Below are 12,304 nucleotides of genomic sequence, written 5' to 3' on the forward strand. Positions count from 1 at the left end.
ACCGGTATTATCCTTTAATATCATATACTATACCTTCCTGCACCATTCAAAAGAGGGCTTTAATCAAAACCTGCCCGATGCCCTTAACACGTACATAACAAGCATTACCTGAACGAATCGACCCGCTCCGAACATTACCCAAAAAGCACCACATGGTGCCAGTAGGAGTACAACCCGCTCCGCTGTGTCAAAAAAAAAAAAAGTCCCTCCACAGCTGAGGCAGTCCACAAGTAAAAGCTTGGAGTAATTAAGAGCAGGAGCAACGGTTGCCTGTGAGGTTGAAGGTTCAGTGTCGGGACACTGAGAGTGCGTAATGGGTGGTTCAGGTTCATAACGGGGAAGGTAGAGGCTGAAGACTCCATGGGGGGGGGGGGGGTCCACGCTGCCGGCCACTGCAGGGTGACGCGAGGTTGGGGCTGCACACTTGGTTTCACGAAAACATATTAAAAAGAAAAAAAAAAGCCTCGACAAAAGGCAGGTGCATCCGAAAGGAAGCCGCGCAGCACCATAAAGCTTGTCCGAACATCTATTCAGACATGTCTCAGGTCAGTTCTGAGGAAGTTCTTTCGTCAGAATAAAATCGGCAGTCTTGGTAAATGTTCTCGGAGCGAGGTTCGGAAAGCGTGCGGGATCCTTTTTTTTCCCCAAATGACACCAAATGTTCTACGAAACGTGGGGCAAAAGGTCTTTCGTATTGCTTTCTAAATGCAGAATCTTTAAAACCGATTAGACTCGTCACAATTCCTTTTTTGAAATTGTAATATCCAGAAGAAGAAGAAGAAAAAAAAAAAAAGGAACTGTTCTGAGTCAGTAATGTGCAGCTCTGAAAGTGAAGGCAGGATGCTCCACCAGTGACCCCGTGGGCCTGCAGATGAGATGTGGGTGGAGGCCGTGGGAGAGGGGGGGGCGGGGTTGACTCAGTGGGACTCCCCGTTGACGGAGCTCCCCTCCCCTCGGGGTGAGGAGGAGCGGGAGAGCCCCTTCTCTGTGTTCTCCGAGCTGGAGCCGTTCTGGCTGTGGAGTTCGGCCGTGGACGCGGTGCTGGACGACGTCGCCGGGGCGGACGAGGGCTTGGCCTTCTCCTTAAAGTCCGTGATGATGACTGTCAGGTCCCCGACCGTCACCTCCAGGTGCTGGGCGCTGCTCCGGTCGATGTTTTTTAACCTCGGCCTGGGGAGGGAGTGAGAAACAACATTGAATATTGCTTTAAAATCCAGCTTGAGGTCCCTGTTCCAATCAGCCCTTTGCAAAAAAAACAACACTACGATCACTGATTTACCCAATGAGTGAAAGCTCCTTCATCTTTCACTGAAAACTCCAAAGAGCATCATCCAGCTTTGAAATTCATTTCTGGTGTTTCCCCCACCCTCCTTACCTTGATCTATTTGAAGTTCTTCATGAAATATGACAATCCCCCCACCCCCCCCCCTCAAACCCCGTGTCAGCTTGTTTACCTCATCTTCTTGTGACTGTTCTTCTTGAGCGCCGGCTCTCTGTCGCTCTTCTCCCTCTCTACTCTCTCCTTCTTTTCCTTTTTGGGCTGCGGGGGCAACACAAACTGCTGCGTTACCTGCTGCTGCGAGACGAGCTGGGAGACGGGACGAGGCTTCCTGATTCCGGGGGGGGGGAGGAGGGAGAGAGAGGAAGGGGAGGGGAGACAAGAGTGTGGCAGATTAATGAGAGGGAAAATCACAGTGAGCGCATGGCTTCATGCTAGCGTGTACCGCCCGTAATCAAGAGCCAATAATCACTGCCAGCGCTGGTTATAGGACGGCGCTGCGGAAGTGTTCTTAACACCGTCAGCGAGAGGAAAAAAAAAAAAAAAAACTCCCGGGGATTCAGCCATCTGTGAGATATGTGGTGTACCTGCACAGGCTTGTTTTTAGAGGGCTCAGAGGGTAAACATTGACGAGCTGAGATCTGCTTTGTGTGCGTGTGTGTGTGTGCACCATTTCCTACTTGCTTCTATGAAACAGACAGGATTCTGTGAGACTGCATGTGAAGGAGAGATTAGATCTGACTTCAAGCACAGTGTGACACATTATTATTATTATTATTATTATGATTAAAAGGTCACACCCCAAATCTCTTCCTCGATCTTCCTAAAAGTGGAACGTCCCATTCTCACAGGAGTCTTTGTGTCTTTTTATCTCCAGGCGAGGGCGTGAACTGCCACACCGCGGCTTCGATCCTTCACCGGCTAATTTAGATTTTCGATGATGGATTTTAAGATTTTTGATTTATGGATCGCATACAAAAACCCAATTAAATGTTTTAACTGCCTTGCATCAAAAGCCTCTGTTATTGATGACAGAAAACCAGTGTTCGCTGACGGGCAATGCTTGCCTGATAAGTGACGGATGATGCACCTTCACACACACACACACACACACACACACACACACACACACACACACACACACACACACACACACACACACACACACACACACACACACACACACACACACACACACACACACACACACACACACACACACACACACACACACACACACACACACGCTCTGCAGAATGTTAAAAGGTGAATCCAATATGAAACAGAATGTGGAACACTGTTCACTAAATGTTCCTCCTCGCAGTCACATTTCCATCCTCCGTGAGAGCCTGCTGCAAAAAAATGATACATTATGCAATTGGTTTGGCAACAGTTTGCATGCATGAAGGCTGCGATCGTATTTCTGTGCAGGAGAGAGAGTGTGTGTGTTTTTTTTTTGGGGGGGGGGGGGGGGGGGGGCGGGCTGGCAAGAGCCCTAGCCGAGAGGCGAGTGTGTTGAAAAGGCCATCTGTTGAGAGAGCCTCCACATCTAGCGGCTGATTTTTGCATGCACACACACACACACACACACACACACACACACACACACACACACACACACACACACACACACACACACACACACACACACACACACACACACACACACACACACACACACACACACACACACACACACAGTTATATGTATGAATGCACCTATGCACACCACAGCACGCGCATACCGCACCCAAAAGCCAAAGTGGTGTGTACAAATATAGAATGGGTGCACATGAGAACGTATGCATGCTTTTTTATGAATGCAATCGAACACTGAGGCATATTGAGGAACACACACACACACACACACACACACACACACACACACACACACACACACACAGTGAGCAGATGAAGCATGAGGGCATGATGGGAACAGCACAAGAGCACAGTGTGTTTTCTGAGCCCCAGTGAGCACTCTCCCGTTTGCAATTCGAGCGACAAAATTAACACGCGAAAAACAAATTCATCAGCCGCTTTCGGTGAAATGTAAGCTTTGAACAAACCGCTCGTGAAGTATTTCTGTGAGAAGGCAAGCTCGGTTTTGTATCGATTCTCTCTCTGTTGGTTACACAGTACAGCAGCTCCGCTCAAGTGCACTAACCTGTGTGCGAACCCTTCTAAAAGTATTGCAATTACAAAACATTGGCCTCCAGGTGCTTCAGTTTTACAAAACAAAGTCCTTTATTGCACATGCCTAATGCAAATACAGCATACGGGTGAAATGCAAATTCAGTTTAAGGGGTGAAACGCAGTACCGAGTGTACTCGACGAAATCCATCTGCAGAATTAGTGTGAACATTTGGCCAAGTGTTGCTGTGCAAAGCGCCACGCTTTTTTTTTTTTTGGCCCAAAAGAGCCTCGGTGGCCTATTTAGCTGAATTTAAAGGCTTCTACCCCATTTTCTAAGAGGAGATACAGAAGCCAGAGCTGCTGGTCGGCTGTCTTGTTCTAAGGGCAAAGCTGTTGTTTCACCATTCTGGGATGACCTAAATTGGGGCCCAGCTTCAAAGAGCCTCTCCCGGAGTCAGTTATTTTTTTTCTTCTTCTTTTCCGGAGTTATCGCTGCCTTCACAGAACATGCAGCGATGCTAGCAAGGCTAGAGCGAAATGCAAATAGGTCTCTTGGCCTACATAACCGTCTGATAGGGAGGAGATGCCGAGATCCTCTAATATGTCTGTCTTGTCAGCGCGGCGCTGCAGAACTGCTGACACTTTTTTTTTTTTTTTTTTTTTAAATAAAAAGCAGAGACCTCTCAAAAAGTCCCAGCGAAAGGGAAATTTGCGGCCCCACTCACAACCAATACGATGAAGAAATGTCTGTCACAACAGACTGGACCACCCCCCCCCCCCCCCCCCAGGGCCACATTCTACCAAATAACATAAAAACAAGACGACCGGCTGCCTCCTTTCATAACCTCCTTTTTTGATTCATGATTTCATTAACGCGCTTCTATGCTTCCTGTGATTGACTGTACGCGCGCCGAACAAGCTGAATTACTGCCGTCTCCGTCTCTCATTAATGCCGCAAATGAGCACTGTATGTTTGGCTTGGATGTGCCACCACCTGAGGCTAATTATGCTCTCTTTCTATTTAAAGAAAGAGGACTGGCTGTGCCCGAGAGCCACCGTGGGCCAAGTACAAACACCACTCGTGCGTCCTCTCTTCTTCGTGTGCAACAATGAAGTAGAGTCTCACTAATAGAGTCGGCTCAATAACCCCGGAGGTGAAAGGGGAGACGAGCTAATAACGCTCCGCGAGGCAAAGCAGAGCAGGCCGAAACAGAACTGCCTCTGTTAACCCAATCAAATGGTTATTATCTTAGCACTTAGGCCTTTCGCTACTGGCCTCCATCTGAAAGCTGTGTGTATGTTTGTGTTTATTGATTCCAACAGGAATTTCTGTGCCTAATGTAACGGCCTATTCTTTCTGACATTAACACTGAGTGTTGGAACTGTTGTTCCGATCGATATGTTGCTCCACTCGGGCCATCTATTCCACGGCAGCTAATGGAGTCCCACACTGGGAAATTAGGACGTTACAAGGCGGGCTTTAAAACGCGCCGAATTCCACTTTCTTGAAAAGGAAAATCGCAACGTCTTTCTCTTTTAATGTAGTCATAGAGAGCATATAGTCTCTATACTGGCGCGTTTGTCGGTCCATCGCTTCTGCGCCAAGTTTCATTACTTCGATTAAGACCATTATTACATTTCCAGACGCGCGAGTGCAAACCGCTCCGCCATCTTGTCTCTTGCTTTAGATTAAACAAGACGAATTATAATGAAGACGAATTTAGCTTTTAACGGAGACAAACTCATCCTGTGGAGGAGCTGGAAAGTACAAACGCTGCAACTGATCCCACACACATTTCACTGACGGGGAAACTCTGGCTGACCCCTTTGGAAATATGTCACACACACACACACACACACACACACACACAGACACACACACACACAGTCTATCTCTATCTCTCCCTCTCTCCCTCCTTCTGATGCACCCGCTGACCTCACGCTCCTCCACCAACAAGAACCAAAAGCAGTGGAAGAACCAACACAGCAAAAAAAAAAAAAAAAAAAAAAAAGGAATAAACTGTCTCCCCTGGTCCTGATTTGGTCACATAGCAAATTCAGGTTTGACCGCCAAGTTTCTGCCATCAGCGGACAAACGGGTCATCAACACCACAGCTCACAGAGACCGAGCAGTTAACACGGACGGTGTGTGTGTGTGTGTGTGTGTGAGCCAGAATCTGTTTATAGACGAGGCCAAATAACCTTTGTAAAAAGACGATTAATACTCCTACTTAATAAAACACGTCCCCGTTTTCAGCTTTGTGATGAAGCATTTTGGAGATGCATTGATTTTCACGGGACAGCAACAATAGGCTTTTGCGGTCAAAGCACACGGGACGGACCCAAATGTTCCTGCTTTGAAGGCGACGGCAGTCTTTAAGCGAAAGCCTTCATAGTTTTGGACTTTTTATTTCTCAACATCTTCACAGCTCTGGCCATTATTCCAGCCGTGTGCTCTTTATGAACACGTTGAACTGGCGACGCGTTGCATATGAATTGACGGCGGTGCAGATCTCTGCTGATGTCGGCCCGCCCGCTAACATTTGTCGGGCACACTGTGTGATGAGCAAACAGCCCGCGGGACGTTCTGATGGACTGCAAATAAGCGCGGGAGTGTGCGGCGATAAACAAAATCTCGTCTCGCTGTTCTGTGATGATTGTAAGATCGTTGTGAAATAGCTTATTTTATGCCCTGTTGAGCACTCTCAATCGAGGTGGTGTGCGTCCTATCAGCGGGTCGTAGGCTGCTCCTGGGAGCCCCTCCAACCCGATGATTAATGTCTCTCCCCGCCTGTACATGCTACCACCATGTGTGTGCGTGTGTGTGTGTGTGTGTGTGTGTGGAAGAGAGAGACAGATGGCCCGCCCCGTTCATGTGGTTTATGACACCTTCTACAGCCCGCTAGCCACACTACACCACACTCTCCTCTCTCTCTCACACAGGCCCGCCTGCACACACACACACACACACACACACACACATATAGAGCAGCATGTCATGCATCAGTGTCACCAGTGTAATTACAGGCTTATCACGTAGCCATAATCTTGAGCCACGGTGACGTGATAACAGCCAGCTTCATTGTCCCCAGTGTACACTCGGGTGTTTGTATGCCGTGCGGGCGCTATAACCAGGAGGAGCCCACATGAGCGAGCCCACTGTGTGACTTATAAGAGGCTGTAATCATTTAAATGGGACGATCAAACACCGATTTGGTGATACACAGTTGTTGTATCAATCATTTGACGATTCCAAAACGGAAGAATGACCCTGTAAAAAGGTGTGGAGGTGGGGAGCTAGGCAGCTGATACCCATAACAGAGATGGAAGAAATGGGTAATTAATTTTATTGCCAAAATGAAACTGCATTCTCGTAAGTATGTGCAGTATATATATATATATATATATATTTATATATATATACTGCACAGGCAGTGAGTGGAACAACGTGGAAGTACAGCTAATTCACACTTTATTCTCTGCATTTCAAACGGATACATTTTTCTTCAGGCAGCATTTTAAATGCATTTTAGTATTCCACGGCAGTTGCTCGCCTTTTTACCGAGGCAGCTACTTTTTTAGAGAATAAATAGATAGAAAAGAGAGATAATCAATCCTTTTCTTGTATTGCATTTAGACAACCCCCCCCCCCTCCTCCTCCTCCTCCTCATCCACTTTAAAAGATAAACTTAGTCTATGCAACTCGGGACACGTTTCCCATAATTAGATGGCTCCAGCAGCTGATCAGTATCTCATATTTATAATGGATATGTGCAACAACTGATCACCGGCTTGATTACAAAAGTTCAAGCAGAAGCTTCCAAATGGCAACAATTGTATTACAAATATCTACATCACAATTTTGATCTTTTTCACTGTATTGCTTTATGATTTTGGTGATAGCATTTAATTCCTTTTATCTTGTTTACATGGGATTCATCGCCGTCTTCTTTTGGGATAATGCGGAAAATTCCGCAGGCTACAAGTTCTAGAAAATTAAGATTTTCGACTCATTTTTATACGCTTGTAAACTGAATATCTTTGGGGTTTTGGCCTATTTGTAGGTCATTTTTTTGACTAAATGTTAAGGCAAGAAGATAATCGTCAGATTAATCAACAACAAAAATAATAGATTTTATATTTGAATGATAAATACAGTTAATAAAAAGGCCTGAATCCTTCACCAGATACTCTGAGCTATGTTATATTGAAACCTACGTTTATTTAAAAGGTAGATCAACAACAATTAAGCCACTCAAACATCTACAGCCTGTTTTGTTGTGTGTGTGTGTGTGCATGCGCACTGCTCATGACCCGTGAGGGCGAGCCGGTGCAGAGGACGACGAACCGACATCCAAGCAGCCAGATGCTGACAGGTTGCAAGCCGGCCAGAATGGCTGGTGCTTGTTTAGGCGGAGCTGACAAAACGCGCACATCACTCAACCTGTCATCGAGAAGACGCCTTACGCTAAGTTCAACTCCTGGGAAGAGAGTTGAACACCCAGAGAGACAACATGCGGGAATAGCTGAGAGAGAGAGGAGAGAGAGAATGTGAACACAAACAAGATGGCCTGAGGCCGAGAGAGAGAGAGAGAGAGAGAGAGAGAGAGAGAGAGGACTAATCGGAACATGATCAAGCTCACTGTCCTGACCTGCAGAAATATAATGCTGCTGAACGCGCTGCGCACACACACACACACACACTTTCCCTGGCGGGCTTGACCTGTCAGAGCTCAGCGAACAGCAGATGCAGGTGGTGCAGGCTCGACACCTAAACGCACGTCCTCTGACAAATACTACCGTCTGTCGGCACCACTGCACGGGACAGCTTCAGCTTATTCAAGCTGTACCGCACGCCAGACAGCGGGGCGTTTAACTCTGAAACATGCCATCTTTAGACATTGTTGTTTATTTTTAAAGGTGACACTCCAATCCAGGACAATGGGGTTTCACTGAGAGGCCTTCGTTGTCTTGCTCAATGGAAGCTCTGCCCGAGGGCGGTTTTTTTTCCCAGCCGTTGTTGGAATCAAACCTGTGACCTTGCACTTATCAAAAACGGTCTCCTTTTTTTAAGCGCCACACCGCCGTTCTGTGACTTTCATCTGTCGCGCTGCAGCTTTTCAAAAGGCTGGGACTGAGCCCAGAGAGATGAAACGATCCCCTCCACTTTTTTTTTCCCTCTGCAAAGTTTTTAAAGGTAATGAGGGCGGCCGCGGTGCGTCGTGATCAAAAAGCGCCTCTAAAAAGGCGGCTTTAATTAGATACTGCGAGCTATGGCAGCTTGAAAAACAACAGTATTCCATACGAATGCATCAGGTTTGCAGCCGGCGTGCATTCCCTTTCCCCAAAACGTAGGTGCAGAGAGAATATTTAAACGGGTCCCGCTACCGTTTCCTCAAAATTCGACTCCCTAGCCGCACAAGTTTTCCGAGCCCGCTGACAGAATTAGCGGAACGTCAGCCGGTTCCCTCTTTTCTCTCTCTCTCTCTCTCTCTCCCTCCCGTTTCACTGCACCTCCTCCGATAAGCCAGTCCAATTCTGCTGATGTATCCCCCCGTCTTCAGTCAAACTCGCAGCCTCGGCGACGTGCTTTCAATCAGCCGCCAGCTTTGGGTCCCTGCAGTAGATCATCTCTCCACATCAGAGGCAGCTCGGCGGCGAGATCTGCTAAACCCCACCTTCATAAAACATTCATCTCTCGACGGCTAGCTACATGCAAACTACAAATATTTCTCCCCCCTTGCCCCTGAAATGTTACTTTTGGCGCCCATCATCTCGAGTACTTGCAGATCCAGTCAAGGAAAAAGTGACATTTTATGCATTTAGGTGGTGATAAGTTGAATTTAAGCCACTTTCCACAGAGGCCCACACTGTGACCTTCGGGCTGTGGGACGCCTCTCCCAACCGGCGGGACACTCATCGCCCCGTGTCGAGCACTAATTCGTCACTTCGCGGTAATTGCTCAGTCATGCTTGTTTGGTAACCAGCGAGGGGATTCGTCCCACATTTATATTCCGCGGGTCGTACACCTTTTTGGCTCGCTCGCTGAGACGTCCACTTGTCTGTCGTGTTCGGTCGTTAACAGCTGCGACCACCCGTGTGGCCATTTTGCTGCAGTGTTAGCCTGCGTGTGGTGGTTTGTGTGTACGGCCTTCTGGGAGAAAAAAAAAAACCCATAACAAACACGACTACTACATTTCTGCAGCACTGCAGTTGGGAAGACAGTGAGTTTTTGACATTAAATAAGTCCTTCTCACGGACGTTTTCTAAATTTGTCAGGGGTGTAGCGAGGAACTGTGGGTCCCTTGCCAACTTCCACAAAAAATGCCCAGATGGAGGAGACAAAGAATGTCACAGCTTTTGGTGACGTGAGGATTCAGACAGGTTCTTGGCAAAGCTGCGGGCCGCTTTGCTTTTATGGACGCACGCACACACACACACACACACACACACACACACACACACACACACACACACACAAACACACAGTCCCTGGAGCGTCCTCTCAACAATCAACGCTCAACCGCAATAAGCTGAACCCTATGACAACAGTATGTCTGCTGCTCAATCGCTTTGTTTGCGCGAGCGATTATACTTCCACGTATTAAGAATGTGTGTATTTGCGTACGAACACGCGGGCAGTCATGTGTAAAATGTGCATGTTGAGTGCATCTGTACGCGAGGGTGTGTGTGTGTGTGCGTGTGTGTCTCTGATGACAGCGGGCTGATTAAGCTGTTGCATAGTAATGAGCTATGGCTGTCTGTCTGGCAGCTGCTCTGACAACCTCCTTTCACAACAAGCCCTCCCACACTCATGCACTCAAGTGCACACACGGGCGAATGAGTGCATGCACCGACACAAGAAATACCACAATTATGAAAAGGCACCAAAGCGGACGACTGCGCCGATGTGCTATTGTTGTAGTTAAATCATTGGGAAAGTTGTGCTAATGCAGGAGAGGATACATTAAAGAGGAAGATCAGGTTTTACACACACACACACACGCGCACACACACACACACACACGCACAGGTTCCTATAGCCAGAGCTAACGGCTACACTTCCTCTCCTTCACCCTTTGTTGTGTTTTCATCCTGATAATGACCGCCACTCAGGAATAACAGTCATTTCCTGCCTCAAATCACTGATGTCAGGACAAAATACCAGCCTGTGTGTGTGTGTGTACCTACATGCTGTGTATTTGTATGCTCGAGTACCTATGTGTGCGAGTTTATGTGCACGCGTATTGGAAGCAACCCCCCCCCCCCTCGTCTGTTACAAATATCTCCGGGGCAACAAGATGGATGTGTGTGTGTGTGTGCTTAAAGAGCGAGCCGTCCCTCTCCCTCATTTGACGGAGGTCAGTGTGAACGAGAACGAGAACATGGAGACTAATGCATTGCTCAGAGGAATCAAACCGAATTATCATGTTGAGCTTGATGAAAACTCTCGGATAAAGTAATATATATATATATTATTAAATATATATATTTTCCTTTGCACAGAATCATGCAACATAAATGCAGGAAACACTACAGTGCATGAACCAGCGCACGCCATGTTTGTTTATGTTAACTGTCTGTATTCTATATAGACCAGTACAACAGTGGGGAGGCTTTAAACAACTGAGAAATATACAATTACCTTAATCCATTGTCTCATGGTACAAATGCACAAATTGCTTAGAGGGAGGGAGAAGGGGGGGGGATTAAACTGTTCCTCATTTTGTTCCGGGTGGGAGGGGAGTGGGGGGGGGCTGCTGAGTCCCCCCCCCAAGGAACCCCCTTGGGGACCCACCATTACAGAAAAGACCAAAGGTGGTGTGTATATGCATCGCCTTACCTTGTTGACGTCCCCTTCCTGACATCACACATCATGCACTTAAAAGCCTCTGCCGTGTTCTTGTACGTGCACACGCTGCAGTCCCAGTACCCCTCGTCGGTGGAGGGCTTCGGTTGACGCTTCGGCCTTTAAAAACAATAAAAATGTACCAACAAAAAGGGAGGAGGGGGGGTGGGGGGGGAGAAGAAAATAAAAAAAAACGTAAAGAGATGGTGGGAGAGAAGAAGAAGAAGAAGAAGAAGAAGGGGGGCGAGAGGAGACAACAGTGAGTTCAGCTCGCATCCACGAAGGCTATCGATAGCAAACATCTGGGTAAGCCTATAGGATTTAGGAAAATCATCTGCAAGCGCGCTGTGATCCGACACTGTAATTGGCGATGAGGTTTTAACACCCGCGCGCACACACACACACACACACACACACACAACCCGCACGCGAACACAGACACATGCAGTGAGAGAGAGAGAGAGGGAGAGCGAGAGAGCGAGAGAGCGGAGGGAGGGAGAGAGCGAGAGAGAGACCGTGGAGAAAACCCATTTTTTTTCCGTGCGCTTGTCGATGTCCGCTCCCCGCTCCTAGCTTGAATATCTGGGACACAATCACTCGGTCGTTACCTTGTGGGACTCCTCTTGTCGCCCATGCCAGACCAGGGTTTATCTGGAGGTGCTGAGACGAGCAGAAGTCTTGTTATTTCCAGTAATTTTAGCAAAGAAGCGATGCGCCCGTGCCGCTCGGCTTCCAGCTGTCGTGGAAACTCCGCTTGGGAAAGGGTCACGTGACTCGTGTTGGCCAATCAGAGGCTGGGTTACTTCCGAGGGCTGACATTCCTCTTGATGAATATGTGCCGCCTTCTGGTACCCGTTGTAAGCTCGTACTTCTGTAAACTGAGCGTGTCGGAGATTAATAACATCATACGAATTGGTTATTTTGACAAACGTGACCCGTTAACGAGCGTTTCTTACGCCGGCTAGCCGTATGTACCCATGTTTACACACCGTTAACCGGGAAAAATAATTCTAAAAAACACCTCCTCATGCTTTGTTTGATTT

The 12,304-nt window shown here is 47.6% G+C and overlaps 1 protein-coding gene across 1 annotated transcript; it reads right to left on the reverse strand.

Annotated features, from left to right (window-relative positions):
• Nucleotides 1–11,999, reverse strand: yaf2 (YY1 associated factor 2). The gene is made up of 4 exons (XM_079183411.1): nt 11,870–11,999; nt 11,256–11,381; nt 1,455–1,610; nt 1–1,170 (listed from the first exon to the last, which is right to left on the reverse strand). Exons 1-4 carry the CDS (start codon nt 11,893–11,895, stop codon nt 918–920), a joined length of 561 nt encoding a protein of 186 aa, XP_079039537.1. The 5' UTR covers nt 11,896–11,999; the 3' UTR covers nt 1–917.
• Nucleotides 12,000–12,304: the final 305 nt, after the last annotated feature.

This window comes from Pholis gunnellus (assembly GCF_910591455.1).
Source record: "Pholis gunnellus genome assembly, chromosome: 22".
Taxonomy (NCBI): Eukaryota; Metazoa; Chordata; class Actinopteri; order Perciformes; family Pholidae; genus Pholis; species Pholis gunnellus.

Coding starts and splice junctions, on each gene's coding strand:
- yaf2 (XM_079183411.1), bottom strand. CDS start 11,895: ATGGGCGACAAGAGGAGTCCCACAAG. Junction 11,382..11,869: donor GACAAGAGGAGTCCCACAAG/GTAACGACCGAG, acceptor TTGTTTTTAAAG/GCCGAAGCGTCAACCGAAGC. Junction 1,171..1,454: donor AACAGTCACAAGAAGATGAG/GTAAACAAGCTG, acceptor CTCCCTCCCCAG/GCCGAGGTTAAAAAACATCG.